Source organism: Catharus ustulatus, chromosome 26, assembly GCF_009819885.2.
Source record: "Catharus ustulatus isolate bCatUst1 chromosome 26, bCatUst1.pri.v2, whole genome shotgun sequence".
NCBI lineage: Eukaryota > Metazoa > Chordata > Aves > Passeriformes > Turdidae > Catharus > Catharus ustulatus.
The window spans coordinates 2,829,857-2,847,019 of NC_046246.1; the positions used below are offsets into that span (position 1 = coordinate 2,829,857).

The 17,163-nt window shown below is 41.0% G+C and overlaps 1 protein-coding gene across 1 annotated transcript in view; it reads right to left on the reverse strand.

The window, feature by feature from the left end:
* Positions 1-1,400: 1,400 nt before the first annotated feature.
* Positions 1,401-17,163, reverse strand: part of RLF (RLF zinc finger) — a 43,527-nt gene continuing 27,764 nt past the window's right edge. Inside the window, exons 5-8 of the mRNA XM_033080669.1 lie at positions 16,593-16,795; positions 11,763-11,899; positions 6,667-6,808; positions 1,401-6,496 (exon numbers count right to left, since the gene is read on the reverse strand). Coding sequence (XP_032936560.1) covers positions 1,814-6,496; positions 6,667-6,808; positions 11,763-11,899; positions 16,593-16,795 — 5,165 coding nt within the window. The 3' untranslated portion in view covers positions 1,401-1,813. The remainder of the gene's footprint in view (positions 6,497-6,666; positions 6,809-11,762; positions 11,900-16,592; positions 16,796-17,163) is intronic.

Here is a 17,163-nt window from a genome sequence, read left to right on the forward strand (position 1 = left end):
AAAAGAATGACCTGTCAAACATATTGAAGCCCAGCGTTTTCTGTAACCTAATACATCCCTGCAGAAGAACAGGGGAGATGAAGAAGTGCTGTTGGCTCTGCTGAGAGAAGAGAGAAGCAAGTCTGGAAGGTCTCTCATTGACTTGAAACTGAAGTCTCCAAATCTGAAGGCATTTACTATTCATGCTGACCACGAAGGGACAGGTTCCTCTGTGGGATACTCAAACCCTGAGAAGGTAAGGGGGTCTCTCTGGCCCAATACCTGAAGCAGTCATCACATGGCTATTAAGTTTGCTATTAAACTCTTCTCCTGTTTTGAGATCTTAAAGATTCAAGTATATTAAAACATGACTCAAACTTGACATTCAAAGGTACTTTGTTATTTTAGAGAGAGAAATTACTTTGGAACACATTGAAGGCTGTCTGATGCTGTTGCAGTATTTAACCTTCTGACACAACTTACTTCCATTTTTAGGACTTTGTGAGAAGATTGATGCACCATATTTCTTTCATTAAAAGACACTTAATAGTTTAGAGAGGAAATTACATTAAATGCTAGGCAGTAAGCTACAGTTCTCTTGCCTGGTGTATGATTTTTAACCTAACTTTTAAGGATGCCCAAATAACTTTCTTTTCCTAAACGAAGTACAAAGATGCCATTTCTGCCTAATTTTGATCATACCACAGTTCACTAGACATCATTCCAGCACCCAGCCAATACTCATGCTTTGTTTTAAACATTTCCCAAGGTATTTTCCATTTCCTTTCCACTGCTGCTTTTCAGATCACAGTATAAAAAGCCAGAGGCCCCAGCCACACCCAAGCCCTCAGTCAGTAAGAAGCTGTGATTGCTCATTAGAATCCCCCTGGAGATGGGGAAATGCCCCCTACAGGGGACAGCAATTCTGGGCCTTGTGATGCAGCCAGCTGTGGCAAGAAATGTGATACAGAACAAGAAACAGAACTTAAAATATTAGCTGACTCTTCTGGTGAATCATCCAGCTAGGTTTCATTGTCAAAAGAGCTAACTGGGGAACCCTAAATGTATACTGGTACTTTCATGTGACACAACCTGCTGGAAGTCTGGCAACACCCCTCACACACTCAGGTGGTGCCAGACAGTCTGGGAAAGCACCCTCTGCCTTTAAAGGAACAAAGACTTTCTCATGCATAAGTATAATTAGTAAGCCTGTACTAATTATAGTTCTTTCAAGTCTGAAAAAAGCACAGAGAATGTTGTAAAATAAAATGTAATACTTTACTTTTCTGTATCTATTTTATCAGTCTGATAAATTATCTACAAATGCATAAAACTTAAGCAACACTGTCCAATGCACTCAGAATGGTCCCAAACTCAATTACAAGTAAAGCACATTAAAGATTTACTGTACAGTAAACAAATGGGTGAAAAACTGTAATTTATTGAAACTCATAACTCAAAAAATATAAGATGCTGTAGTGTACAATATGTTACACAAAGCACCCTGGGGTGCACATTCAAGTCAAGTAATAACTCCATCGCCCCCCAAACCCTGGTACCCCAGTACTTGTTCCATATACAATCATGCACATTTACTCTTCAAGAGGAAGCCCCCAGTATTCTGATGTGTTAAATAGCACCAAAATCAGCACTGTTCATTGAAAAAAATGGGGAGCTAAATTAACTTGGCCATTACTTTTGACAGATATTATACATTCATGGAATTAAACAGTCAAAACTAACCTAAAAAGTGTGTACTGTAACAATTACTGTTCTAATTTGAAGTTCTCCCCGTACAGCAGTAGTGGAGGCTAACTGCTCTAAGCAAAGCTACTTATGTACTTCCTACACACAGCTCATCTGCCTTTTTTGTTGGAAATAAATCTATGAGAGGTGTGGAAAACTTGGATCTTTCAAGAACAACTACTGGTCGTAAGTAATGCAGCTGTTTTAAGGCAAGGTCTCCACAGTCCGTTAGGGCCTTGTCCAAGATTGCCCTCAGATTTTCTAAAGAAGGGGCAGATGAGGACTCTGACAGCAAGGGCTGGATCTCTGTTAGCTGCCCAGGATTATTTGGGGTTATGATTACATTTTCATCACTTACAAAGTTATTTACTGGTGTATCCCCTTGGCTGTCTCCCTCATTTTGCAATGTTTCGTCTACTGGCAACTGCTCAGGAGACTCCCATTCTACTACCTCATCACAATCATCATCATCATCATCATCTTTTCCCTCACTTTCCTGAATAAATTTTAAAAATGAAGACTCAAATCCCATTGGTTTATATGTCTTTAAATCAAACGGTTTGGACACAGGAGGCTTTTGAAATTTGTCTTTTGTAGCACAAAGTACATTTCTTTTTGCATTCTGATTAGCTGCACTCTGTTGACATCCTTCTGGGTCTTTCTCTCTGGGCAACTCTAACTGTAAAGTGGAGAAAGAAGAGCTATTCTCTCTTTCACTGCTTTCAGAAAGATCTTCAGTTTTACACACAGCTGTCTCCGTGGTGTTAGGCTCTTCAAAACAGGCGTTCTTGGAATTGTGGTTATATTTTAAAGTGCCTGAACACACAAAGGCACTGGCATCACAATTCACACTACTCGGTGAGCACTGTTTCAGGTCTTCATTGCTCACATCTGGAGGATCACAGGCAGGCTTTGGATCGAGGGGTTTGTCATCATCTTCCTGCACAGGCTCAGAATCGGCTGATCTATCCTCGTTAACTTCTACATCTTTTTTATCCAAGTCTGAAGCTGTGTCAGAGCAAGACTGAGCCTGCTTTTCAATCATGATGCCACATTTAACACAAAGAACGAGTTTGTGAAGGTGCTGCTCGATGTACACGTTGGTCATCTGGTGTGTGCGCTTATAGTGCCTCACGATGCTGCTTTCCAGTTTGACAACAGACAGGCACCCCTGCACCATGCAGGGGTACTGGGTCTGGTTACACTTCTCTTTGCACATTTGTAGGGCTTCCTCTTTTGTTCTGAAATTCAGCAATTGCTTTTCTTTGCTTTTGTTAATTCCTTTAGCTTTTTCTTTTAATTGCTTCCCATTCTGCTTGCTTGTGTCAAAGCCGTCTTTCAAATAATTTTCCTCATTTTTATCTTCATTATCTTCCTCCTCTCTCTGATTTCCAAAGAGGCTATCATAATATTCACTGTGTCTGAAATACACATGTTGAGAATAGTGACTGTAATTTGCGAAAATTCGATTGCAGCCATTAAGGTCACAATGGATTTCAAAATCTTTGTTTAATTTTTCTTCATTGGCATGTTCTTCTATTAGGTGCCGTTTAAGCTTATTAAATGTACAAAATACAGCATGGCAGTGGGCTTGGTTACAAGCAAATCTGGCAGACTCAGCTTCAGAAAGCAGTTTTTGATCCTCTAAGATTTCATTGTGGAAGTCACTACAATGTTTAGAAAGAGCTTTAGAACACAGAAAACGCTTACCACACTCTTTGTGTTTGCATGCAAATATTTTTTTACATTTGACAAGTTCCCTTTTTGTTCTTGCTTTGTCTTTTTCTAAGCAGAGCTGTTCCTTATTATACTGGTGAACAGTTCTGTAATGGCGAATCAAACCTTTCTGGTTTGTGAATGCCGAGTTGCAGCTTTTATGTATACAATGAAATGGTTTGTGGTACTTATGCAATATGTAACATAAGTTCCCTTTAGCAACTGTTCTTTTGCTTCCTCTTCCCTGTCTTGCTTCCAGTTCTTCCCTATGACTGTCCAGAGAAGTTATATTAGATGTTTTTCTTGTTACATCATTATCTGTCTCTTCATTGGACTCCAAATCAGTCTCAGAACAACACTCTTCCTTTTTTGTGTGACACAGCTGTTCAGAGTCTGTAGGCACTGCAGCAGTGCTGTTCTTGTGCATGTCTTCTGTACATAAACCCACGTGATCAAATTTTTCACTAGGACACACCTTGTGAGCCACCCTCTCACAGCCAATTTGATGTTTGTTTCTATAGTGAATTCGAAGATGTGTTTTTCTTGTAAATGATCTTTGGCAAATGTGACACTTAAACGGTGAATACCGATGCTGGAACATATTTAGTTGAAGAACCATTTCCTTTGAATAGTTATGCTTTTTAACATAATGCATTAATAGAGCTTCTCTGGTCACAAACTCACATGTACATCCATGACACTCACAGAAAAATGGTTTAGCTGCCAGTTGAGTAAGGTACTGGCTGGGTAAGTTATCATCTTGCTCTTGAAGGTGAAATTTTGAGGTAGCTTCATCAACTGACTCAGGGCACTTGGCATCCCTAGATGAATAACCCAGGAAAGACTTCTGTCTTGAAGAATTCTGAATGCTATTTTTTAAGCTTAGATGTTTCAAGCCTAACATTAGTTCCAACATGTTATCTTCAATATCTGGTTCTCTAAAACTGTCATAAAAAGATGTTTCTGGGGAAGAAGGATAAGTTTCTTCCTTCAGGCCACTACTTCCTTTAGCATCTACAGAACCACCCAGGCTTTCTGGAGAGTCAGCATTTGTATCAGAATTATGACCTGGACTCATATCTGTAGGGGATTTACTGTCCTGAGCATCATTCAACAGATCAAGAAAGTATTTAGTTTTCATTTCCATATTTCTTTTACCTTTAAAATTGTATGGATGGGCTCTTCGAAGGTGTTTTTGCATACTTCTGGAATTTTTGTGGGTGGAACAGCAGCCTTCAAAACCACAGGAAAGGTTCTTTTCATCAAAGCAAACTGCCACATTGGAACACTGTTGTTTCATATTTGCTGGATGGAAGACTCCTTCCTGGGACACAACAAAACCTGGAACTGACTGGTTGTGAGCCACTGTTCCAAGCAGCTGTGGGGATGTCTGACCTGGGCTTACTGCCCTGTGCTCCCCACAATGCAGGCTGCAATTCCTTTCACTGATTAGATCTTCACTGTCAGACAGAGATTCTTCCTTCACCTGGGAAATTTCCTGAGAGCCTGAGGGATCCAAGTTATCATTCAGATTGGAATTTTCAGACTGTTCAAGCAGCTGAGACTCTGGGAGATACCTGGATTTTTCTTCCGAAACCAACCCTTCGAGGTTCAGCGTTTGCTTCCCTTCCCCATTTGACACTTGGATATCATGTGCTGCAAGGTGATTCTGGAATTCAGTTTTTGAATAATAAAACTTCTTGCAACCAAAGTAGTTGCAGGTGTACGACGCATCTCTGAAGTGCTGCGCCTCGTGATGGTAAAGCTGCCCTAAGTCACTGAAAACAATATTACATCCATTTAGCTCACATTTATAGCGAAGATCGTCGTGGGTTTGTTTGTGGTTGAGGAGCTCGTTCACTGAGCCAAACCTGGCGTAGCAGTCCATGGACACACACATGTAGGGCTGCGGCCCGCAGTGCACGCGCTCGTGCTCCCGCAGGTGGAAGGACGTCATGAAGTGCCGGCGGCAGAACGCGCACTTCTCCCTCCTGTTCTTCATATCCAAGTAGTGTTTTGCGTTCTCATCGTTGTTCTGGTGTTCAGCTTTCAGGTGCACGCTTAAGTACTTAAACTGCTTAAATACTCTAGAACAATCTGTCCCAGGGCAGGGGTAGATGTCTCTGTCTTGCAACTGGCAATTTTCCAGCTGGCTGAACGTGACGTATTCCTGTGTGTCATCGTCAAAGCTTTCAGGGAGCTGTACCTGGTGAGGCCTTTCTGGAAACGTGGGGGGTGGGCTGCTGGAAGCTGTTGCCTTTTGTGGTGATCTGTCTTTTTTCAGAATTATTTTCTTTTTAGGTCTGTGTGTTCTGCTAGGTGGCATCTTAACATGTTCCATTACATGTGGTACAAAAAATTCCTTTCTCTTGAACTTTTTTGTGCAAACAGGACATGTATAAATACCATCTTCCATGTGCATCTTAGAATGATGCAGTATCCTGGCCTCTATACACTCCCTTTTGCAGAGCACACAAAAAAACTTGTATTGAAGCCATCTCTGGTATCTTTCTGAAGAACCAATTGGTTTTTTTACTCTTGCTTTTTCCTTAGGGTGGTTCATTGTGTCTTTCCCATCATAATATCTGTGTTCTTTTGTCTCATCATAGTCACTAAAGGAATTTTCAAACAGGTCAGTTTCATGGAGTGACAGATGACAACCTGCATCATCCTCAGAATCAGAAGCTGCCTTCCCTAAGAGTTTATGACAATGCCTCTTCAAAGTCTTCCAGTCCCAAAATTCAGGATCAAATGGCCAATATGCTTTCAAAGCTAACAGCAGTTCACAGCGGAGTGAATTTGGAACCAGTGCATTTTCTTCATCATATTTTTGGTCTGGCTGCATATAGAGCTCTTCCAAGGCATTAAATCCACCCAAAGTTGGTTCAAGTAAGAATTCTGTGAGCTGGCAGGCTCTTCTAACTTCAAGGTCTTCTGGTAAAAGGCATGCAATTGTTTTACACACTGATGTCTTCATCTCATCACTTCCATTGGTCCTGATCTGAAGGGCTCTCACACATAACAACACAGACACAGCGAGTCCTGCTTCCTCTGCCTGTTTAAAGAAACAGATTTTTATTAGTATGTTGTTAGGCACTTAATCAGAAAGTATGACTAATGAAATAAGCTATATTTTTTTCTGTTCAATAGAATTATTAAGAAAATAATAAATTCATGTAAACAGCTCTAGCTGTGTCCAAAGATCCAGGATTGTATCTTACTTACTTCAGATTGTATGACTCTTATCAAGAAAAATAGATGCTGTAGTGTCTTAGCAATGATGCCAAACTGACGACATCTCTCCAAAAAGGAGTCTAAAGAAGGATCTATTCTCCTCTGCAGTTTGCTCCAGAAAAGTGTCAATTCCCTGTGAAGAGTTGAAAGCAGAATGTAAGAACATTGCAGATACACAGAATTTGTGTAGTCAGTGTGTCAGTTCAGAGTTAATGCCACGAAAAATTTAAGTGTTATTCAAGGACAACAGACACTTCAATTAGGTCCTGATCTCCAAGTGACACTGAAGAGACCTGTTCCTGTAGCCCACTCCAGCATCACATCAAACCCCAGTGTATCTCCTGATACTTACTGGGGAAAGACACTGGCACTGGGATTCATCTCACTTCATGCACACATCTCTAGCTGCACAGACTTTCTTTCTAGGTCCCACACCTCCAGAGTCTTTATCTCTCACACAGAAATTTAAAATGGGTAAGATGATAATGGATAATGGAAAGTTGCCACTTCTCTTCCAACAAGCAAGCAACTCAGCTGCTGACACCTGCAGCCAGGTGATGTGGCTGCCACTAAAGGGAACAGAACCACCCTTTGCACAGCATGCTGTAAGATCTGTAAGGTGAAGGCTGGCTGCTGTCTCTGCTTCTCCACTCCCACCATGAGAACACAAAGCCATCTATTGAGCGATTTATTGTACCCAAGGCAGCACAGTCACTTAAGGATACAACCTGTCACTTGCTGTTGTTCTGCCAGCACATGGACTGCCCAAAAGTAGCAGAGCCATAGGTTTTACTCTACCATTCCTTTGGTAAACTTCACTTTTGCTAACATATCCACTGTGTGTATATCAACTACACACAGAGGCTTCTGACTGCAAGGTCAGCCACACTTTGAGAACCATCAGGGAGATGGTGGAGCACTGAAGACAGGAGCAAAGGGAGGTAGATTTCCCCTTCCTAGATTAAAAGTGATGTTACAGATGAAGAGGTTTAACATTTTCCAGACACCCCAGAGTTGCACTTTCCCTGGAACTTGTCTGACCACTGGGTAATCACACTAATCTGCAGAAAGCTATCTAGTTCTGGCTGGGTAAGATAATGTGCTTACTGCAGGTTAGAAGGGTCAGTCAGGACAACAAAGCACCACAACAAGAATGGACCTTCTGTTTTCCAGCAGCAGCAAAGTGTCAGGATTGGGTTAAGTAGGAGTATGGTACCAAAGCTTTAGCTTTATCACTATGCAATCCACAAGGACAGAGTGCTAAACACATTTTCTTTTTCATCTGCAGTTCACAGCTGTTCAACAGGTCTTTTCCTTTGTTTACACCAAAATACTTCAAATTTGCATAATTTATCCTGGTTCTCTCTGACACTGCATAAAGCAGGATATGGAGCAGAGCAAAGGGACTGGGAGGACTGGCTGGCAGCCAGCAGCACTGCCCAGGCCAGCCAGGAGTTAGCAAGGAAATCTTTCACCAACACACTGCTACTCTAAAAATCAAGAGGGATATGATTGCAGGAAAGCAGTAATTTAAGGATACTCCAGGTGAACAGAACATTTCCCACTAAACAGAATTGCTAGGGCTTGCCTGTTGACCCTAATCCATAAGAGTACAAAGGGCAGCTGCTCTGCAATGACTTTGTACCAGATGGTCTTAGCTTTTCTCACTCTCTGCTCTCCTCTGAATGATAGGTAAATGTTTTAGCCACCACTCAGTTCTGGTCTATCTAACTACATAATACACCAGTAGAACACTATGAAAGGTGATTAAAGCTTAAATAATTTATTGACTTGAAACACCATTATGCAGGTTTATGATTAACTACAAAAAAGTTACATTTTCTTACAGCAATCAAAATCCAAAAGGTGTTAATGACATTGCCAGAAAAAATTGAAGTAGAATCCAAATCAGCATATCAAGCAGAGTAAAATAACTGTTCAACTACAATCCTTTTTGAACCAGAGAGGACCTTCTTTGAAGTGGTCCTGGGAAACCCTCAAAAAAGGTATTTTATTCCATATCTGTGCTACACCAATCTGCCCCAAATTGTTACTCTAAGACCTGGCATCTGGAAGTGGAACTGCAGAGGTCAGGGGTGTTAAAGCTGGGGTCACTCACACAAACTCTCCTTCCTTCTCCTTCTCGTGGGGAAGCTGGGACAGCACAAGGCAGAATCCTTCCTTTGTTTCTCTCTGGGCTTTGCAGGGAGTTGCTTCAGGTCTCTGAGTACAACAGTACCAACTCACAAAGTTGCACTTTGCAACCCAAACTTGTTTCAGAGTGAACTCTGAGATTCAGTGACTCTGAATCTAGTGATTGTTGTTATTTTGTTATTCACTGTTATTTGGTATGTACTGTCTTTCTGTATTTGTTGATGTTTCATTTTTTTTAGTAAACTCTTTTCACTTTTATCTTCTTGCATTCATCTTTCCTTATTGGTGAAAAAGGAAGTTTTTAAAACTAAAAAGGCAGGTAATAGATTTTGGAGCATCTACCCCTTAAATTGTCTTAAACCAAGACAAAAGTGAATTAAGCAATTTCTGCCCCTTTAAAACCAGCAGGTCACAGAAAGAATATCTCCCTTTATGTTTCCAGTTTAACTCATTATTTTAACTGTGTTGTATTTAAGCCTATATAATGGCTCACAAGCACCTGCTAGCATGTCATTCCTCTACAGAAGCTTTAGCTGCAGGATACCAAATACCCATATTGCAGTGAGTCCATCTTCACATTTCCTTTCTAGTCAGCTCTAACATCTGTCACACTATCAGTGGAGCTCAGTACACCAGAGACTATTACCTAATCTCCTTTCCAGATAACTGCTCAAAATCAGCCCTACAATGATTTCAGTGGGTGTCACAGTTTGTATGGAGCAGAGCTCCTCATTTTCATTAGCCATAATGCATCCCACTGCATCTGTAACATGAAATATCATGGAATATCAGTCCAGCTGGCTGAGCTGACAAAAGCAATCCTCCACATTAGAAGTTTTATGTCATATCAGTCACTTAAATTCATCTGCTTCATGGCTAAATAATTGTTCAATCCACATCTGTCCCCAGGAACACAGTGGAGGTCAGTGAAAAGGCCACTCCACCAACAGCCAGGCATCCTGACTTTTTAAAACAGACTCATACAGCCTCAAAGTGAGAAAGCAGTCTGATGGTCAACAAGAATTACACCAGCTTCACCAGGCAGGAGTCCATCAGAAAGTGAACTTCCATCTGTGCCCCAGCATCCCAGAACCTTTGCTCTTCAGTGGGTCCAGGGGGTATTAGCTGTGTCTAGTGCAGTGTACAAGGGCTGCTAGGCACAGTACTAGAATTTCAATTTACACATCTCTGCAATGCCAGCACTGCCATCAGACAGAAGGCTTCATTCTCCCATCTTATCCCCAGGGAGGCAGCTGGAATTTGAGAAGTCTGTCAGGACAGCAGCAGAGAGGGAACTGTGCTATGTATGGACAGGGCAGCACAGTCTGAGCCAGACCTCTCCTCAGCATGACTAAAACCAGTGTAGACACAATGATGTGACATAAACCTTCTCTAAGTAGGGACATATTTCTGTTGCTGGACTGTGTTACCACTTGGATCTTCAAGCCATCACTGCCTGTCAGCTAGGGCAGCCAAGTTTAAAGCTGAGTTGCATGTTACAGCTGCACCATGTTTTGTGGAGCCTTAGCTTTGTGGGTATCACCAGGGAGTCAGACTGACACTGAGATGAGAAATCTACAGCTCTGAATTACAGCTGCAAGACCTGAAAATTGCATTCCAATGCTAAAGAGTTTCAGTTCAGACTTCATACTATAAGCAAAAAACCTACCCACATTTGCTGTCACAAAAAGAAATGTTATTCTGTAATAATAAATGTTACGTCTTCAAGCTTGTTCTCAGTCCCAACAACACAAAGTCTGACCCTTTTCATCTGCACCCAAGGGACAGAGTTCTTAAAAAATAACATGTCTTCTTGGACAAAAGCAAGTAATATAACTCAGTCTAGAAGAATCTTTGTTGTGTTTCTCTCTTTGAAAAGAGAACGTGGGGGTGACTCTAGCCTTTTGTCTCTCTGGACTTAATTCTACTCTAATCTCTAATGACAAAATTCTACAGTGAAAAACATCCTCAAGAATTTTAACTGTGATGAAGTCTCCCCTCCAGAGTCTTCCAAAAGGTTCATTTCTTTCCACACTCAAAAGGACATTTCTGTCTATTTGTACACATGACTGGACTAGGCTGAACTGTCAATCACTCTGCAGACACTGAAGTGCTGTAAAAGCTTTTTAAAATGGCTTTAAAATATGGACTAACTGAACAATACCACAGCTCACAGAATCCAAATTCCCAACGTGTTCTTGATATCTCTGGCCATGTAAAGCTTTATTCAGGTGGAAATTTAAATGGGAGAAAAGTACATATTTAGCCATGCCTTGAAAGTCAAAACTACAAACCCATTTCCTGAAGGACAGAAACCAGCCCCTCTGCTTTGGCTCTACAAGTTTACCACTGCTCAACCAGAGGTGCAGAAGGTTCTGCATCTCCAGACAGTTAAAAGGGCAGAGTTTTACAGTCACAGTAATTTATCAGTCCAGTACTACAATTCTTGGAGTTATAGAAATTACAAAAATATAAAAAGGCTCTCGGGGGGGAAGTGGAAAGAACTTCCACTCATTCCTAGCACTGACATCTCTGTGGAATAGATGAAAAAAATGCACCAGACTTTCATGGGGCCAAGTACTCCCAAGGGAAGAACAGGTTGACAACACAGTTTGTGGAACCACAAAGCTGAGGGTTTAACACCAACCCTGAGAACACTGACCCACCACCACTGACAGATCCATTGACCCCACAGAAGTATCAGTGTTCATGCCAACAGTGTGAGTGTTCTTTCAGTTTTAAATTGTTTAAACATTGCTTTGGTCTAACTGTTCTATTAGCTAAACAACTTGTGACAAAATAAGCAATTATCTAGGAAGTGCTTCAGTCTGATGCACTTGTCATGTAAAGGATAAATCCACCTTCTCTACATATTTTGTACTATATTCACTCTAGCCAGTGAGGAACAGTTAGCAGAAGCAGCTTATACTTACCAAGAGCAATACACATTTGCTGTTTGAAGCTGATGGGTAAGATATGTTGTACAAAGAATAAATGCAGTATTTTCTTGTCCCTCAGATTCCAGGTTACATATGATGTCTAGTACCTCTTTGCAATCCACCTTTGCAATCTTAAAGAAAAGGAAAATTAAAAAAGAAAAGGCACTTTATTCTCAGTACGTTTACAAAAGAAATGCACATTTACTGCATCAAAGCCTCACAAACAAAACACTGTGTCTGCCATACCCAGAGATCAGGCCACTCCTTTCACAGGTGTGGTATGAAAAGTCCACCTGTTAGTTCTGACCCCTTCTCAATATTACTTTTCTTTGGGACAATCTTCCATTTTGGGCAGCTTAGCTAAATACTTGCAACCATCTATCTAAAACTTCCCATTGTGCCTCTCTGCACTTACAGGGATTCTTGTGCTACTTTTGAAAATTAGAACCCAGCTCCAAAAAGATCAAGAGCTGTGAAAAATCACAACTCATCTCTTCATCCTTCGGTGCTGATACTGAACAACCACATTTCAAAGCATGATGACAGAAACAAGAGTGTTTATAGAGCAGTGTGCTGCTTTTAGCTGAGGTAGGGTTAATTTTCTTCCCTGTGGCTGGTATGGGGCTGTGTTTGGGATTTCTGCTGGACACAGGGTTGATAACACAGAGATGTTTTTGTTATTGCTGAGCAGTGCTTACACAAAGCAAAGGAAGCTGGGAGTGCACAGGAGGTTGGAAGCTGACACAGCCAGGACAGGTGACCCCAGCTGACCAAAGAGATGTTCCAGACCATGACATCATGCTCCTTATATACAGTGAGGGGAAGGAGAAAGGGGAGTGTGTTGGGAGAGATTGTCTTTTGAGAGAATTTTGAGATGGCATTTGTCATCTCAAGTCTCTGTTATGCATGACTGTGCCTTGCTCTGCTGGAGGTGCCTGCCCATGGGAAAAGTGAATTAATTCCTGGTTTTGCTTTGCTTGTGTGCAAGGCTTTTGCTTCACCTATTATATTCTCTTCACCTCTACCTACAAGTTTTCTTACTTCTACCCTTCCACTTATGTCCCTGCTACCACTGGTAGGGGACTTGAGCAAGCAGTCATGAAGGGTCTGGGTCTAGCCAGGGTTAAATCACAACAAGGAGGCAAATCCCAAGGATGTTCTGGAATGTCTCCTTAAGGTTGTACCCAGCTGTGTATCAAACCAGGGTATCAGTTTGGATACAAGCCACAAACAGTACTTATGAAGAGTGTTTACTATGAATACAACACTAGGTTTTAATACATTTTTCCACTGGATCTATTCCACTTCACAAAACAGTGTTCGAGCAATATGTACTTTAAACAGCTGTTGATACTATAAACATTTCAAACTTCTTGTTCATCACTAATAACAATGAGAGAGAACAAACAACAGGAAGTTTCACTAATTTTTGCATACATCTCATTCAGCAGGAAGAGCAGAAGCAGGAGTATTAACCCAGTTTCCTGTTCAGGCGTGACACTGGAGTCCATTGAGCAATGCCAACATTTTCTAGGCTCCACTGACTTTTGGTGCTCAACTTGAGACCCAGAACTGACCTCCTGCAGCAGACATTTCCAGAGCAATTCATAACCCACAAGGCCTTGCAGATGTCAGCTTTGCATTTGATAAAGTAAAATAAGCAGGTTTTGGGGGGTGGGGAAGGGGAGGGAAGGAGTCGACACTGACTCAGCCCTACCCACAGAGAAACCTCAGAAAATGATTTAGGTGACAGTGCTTTGCTATCTAAGGGAGCAGACATCATTGTTCCTTGCATGTCAAAGATAACAAGCCCACAGAGTATCTGTAAATACCAAATTCCTCCAGCAGCTGGGGAGGGTTGAGAAGAGAGCCCATACCAATGACCACACAACAGCATTGTGAAAATGCTGCTCACTGCCCAGGAAAGGGGCTCCTGTATGTAACAGGACACTGCTGTGTGCCACCTTCCCCAATACTCCCTGCCAGCAGCACCTTTCTTACATTGTCATTGGCACCTACAGCTACACAGGCCCTGCAGCTTGGGTGGGAAGTCTCAGTCTGACAGCTGGGCAACTCCAGCCTTCCCACAGTGTTCTACCACCTCTCTTCACTCAACTATTCCTTACAGGTAACAATTTCAATCAGTGTATGTTATAAAGCAAGACTTAACTTGCCTTTGTTTTCCATGGTATTTTATTTTGAAGGAAAAAAAGTTGTAACATTACAGTGATACTTTATTTTTTATTGCATCATAAAAATATTCTACCACTAACCTAGCTTCCATCATTTTTAGTAGGACACCATGCTGATACCCTTTATTTGGAGAAGGCCTCCAAAAGATGACTGCTTGATTCACAACTGAATTTTTTATGAATGGTATGAGGGGCATTTGCTTAAATTGACTCCCTGAAGAGCTTTACTTGCTGACTTTGGATCAGTCTTTCCCAAAGGAATTCCAAATTAAACAAAACCTACTTTGACACTATGAGTTGGGTATATGAAGCTCCTATGTGTCACACTGACATTTGGCAGGGACAACCAGTTATGATTAAAGCACTCAATATGGCTTTAATTGTAACTGGTTGTTGCATTTCAAAATCCTTTTCAGTTGTTAAATGTGGCTGGCACTAGTGTCTCAGAGAAAACTGTCTTACATCACAGAACATTTGGGGCTTCATGCTTTTGCAGCAGTTAATTACTGTGTAGGAGAACTGCTTTAATTAGTACTTTAATAAATTGGCAAATTCAAGCTAAACATTGGAAGCCTGACAGTGACCCTTAATTCCACTTTCTACATCACAGAGAGCAGCAGTGAACAAACAACTCTAGAGTCACAGTTCTTATTACATGTGTGCCTCAATCAACTCAAGGCACCAGGAGGCAGCAGAAATGCAAGGGACAACTTGGTAACAGTGTGTGTGTACACGGAGTTACACACAGACATAATGTATGTGTGCTTATATACCCCTAGAGAAGTGTGCACTTATAGATACACATGTACATTTGTGTGTGTATATACATGCTATTGCTTATAGATACAGATACAAGTAGTTTAATTTGCAGAAGCTCAGCAATTTCACTTCCACACCAGACTCAGCCAGCCCAACCACATCCAATTCCTGGAAAGGGATGACCACACACTGTCTCATCTTCCAAAACCAATTCTTTTCCTTCAGTCCTCCCCAGCTATCTTCATTCCTATTCAAGCTTTCTGTAATATTTACATTCTTAGCCAAGCTATCCTCTACCTACCCCATCCTACTCTAAATTTCAAATTTCATCTAACTCTTGCTCCTTTTATTAAAGTTTATTCCCTCTTCCCCCTGCTGGGGTTTCAGTTATTGCCACCTATCATTCCCCAACAGCTGCCATTGTTTGAATTCTTAGTTTTTCATCTTTCCTCATCCCTTTTTCCCACTTCTCATTAGACCTGACAACTTTCCACCTGAGGAAGATAATAGGTAATATAATGATGCAACACATTTCTTGGCTCTTAAAAACAAAGGTGTAAATGAAAGTGTTTTAGAAGTCTCAGACTTCAGCAATTCTGTAAGAGTGCCAATTATACCATACCTGTGACAAAGCAAGCAAAGAAACATGCCATGCAAATCTTCATACTGCCACTTATTAAAGTTAACTCTCTGGCACTGGAACACCACTGACTTTATACTTTCACAGTCTGGGCCACAGGTCCAGTTAAGTCAATAAACTGCACTGCTTTAAGACACTGTTTTGAGGCTTTGTTTTCCCATTAAAAGTTTAATTAAGCAATTAACTTGAATCAATTCATCAATCTGTGTTCCTTTTATACTTGACTAGCAAGAAAAAACTGTTCCCAGTACCAAGGTAAAACAGCTACAGCCATACTTCATAGCCCTTAAATTAAACTGAAACAGGAGCAGAATTTAATGGGATTTCTCCACCATTCCTCATTAGCAGCCAATCCAATCAGAGAACATGCTGTAAACTGCCCATCAGCTCCAAAGCACAATCACATCTGCAGTGAGCTGTTAAACACATTCCTGCTCCTACAGCACACTAAAGGCAATCTGGCTCAAAGTGCAGACTGCAGAGACACCCATACAAATATTTATTTTGCACAATAAGTATTTTTAAAGGAAGGGTTTGAAAAATAGTTTATCTGTACAACATGATCACTCTGCCACTTACGCAGGAAGTGCAGACATGAGAGGTGTTTTTAGGATCTTAAGCTTCCCCCAGTTTCACTGAGGCTTACTCACAATGTCCAAGTCTCACATTTGTAACCATACCAGACACAGCCAAGTGAGACTGATCCCACATAGGTATGTGACAGCAAAAGGCAACAGAGGCAAGAGTCAGCTGTGTTACAGCAGTTATGTGTGAACACAAACCGTTCTAGGATTGTTACTGTAACAGGCAGACTGCTAAAAACCAGTTTAGAGTTCAGGAAGAACAACTCCAAAGTGTGTTTTGTTTGTTTAGCAATTATTTTTCTTGAAACTTTTCTTAGGTCAGAATGACTAGATGAAAAGTAATTGCTCTGGTACCAGTGTTTGAGTCAGAAAAGACAGCTTTCTGATTACACTTTGCTTATTATTGGAACTGAAGTTACAATTTTTAAACTTTCAAATACATCTAATCAAGCATACATGCAGGCATACTTATCCACAGAAGCAGTTCACACAAATGTTCTTTCCTACTGCAGTCTGCAATAGATTATTCCTCTTTTGGAACTCTGCTGCAAGTTTCACTCTTCAGCTTCAGTTCTTAATATTACATAAATAAATTCTAAAATGCATCATAAATATTATATTAATTTCAAAGGGAATATAGGTTACTAACCTCCTTAATGGAGTCTTCATTAGGCAGCATTGAACACACACATGTGATGTAGGCTTGGCGAAACGATGAAACATTTGCAATTTCTGGAGAATCTGCACACAGTTTTGACAAGGAAGTGGCTTGGGGGATGCAGTTGGACTTCATCAAATGTTTTATTCGCATCTGCAGAAAGGAAGGCCCTTCTCGTGTAATCAATTTATTAGCTAGGAAAAGAAAAAATCCTTTGAGAATAGACCAAGTCACAGATGACACAAATGAAATTGTCTCACTGCATTCACACTTCTTCACAAATCTGTGTAAGGACACAGTTCTTAGGAAACTCTAGGCATAATTACAAGTGACAGGAATGGACTCCTCTCCCAAACTCTGCAGGAAGAGAATGCTGAGCTACAGAAAACAGATCCCCACACTCAGCCACCCCCCAAAGCCAGCACCATTAACAGGTATGCCACAGCAATGGCTAAAGGACACTGAGCACACCAGAGACACCAGCAGTTTTACTGAGCTTCAGAATCATCACCTTTCAACTGTAGCTTTATATTCCAAAAATAAATTTAAAAAATTTCAATCC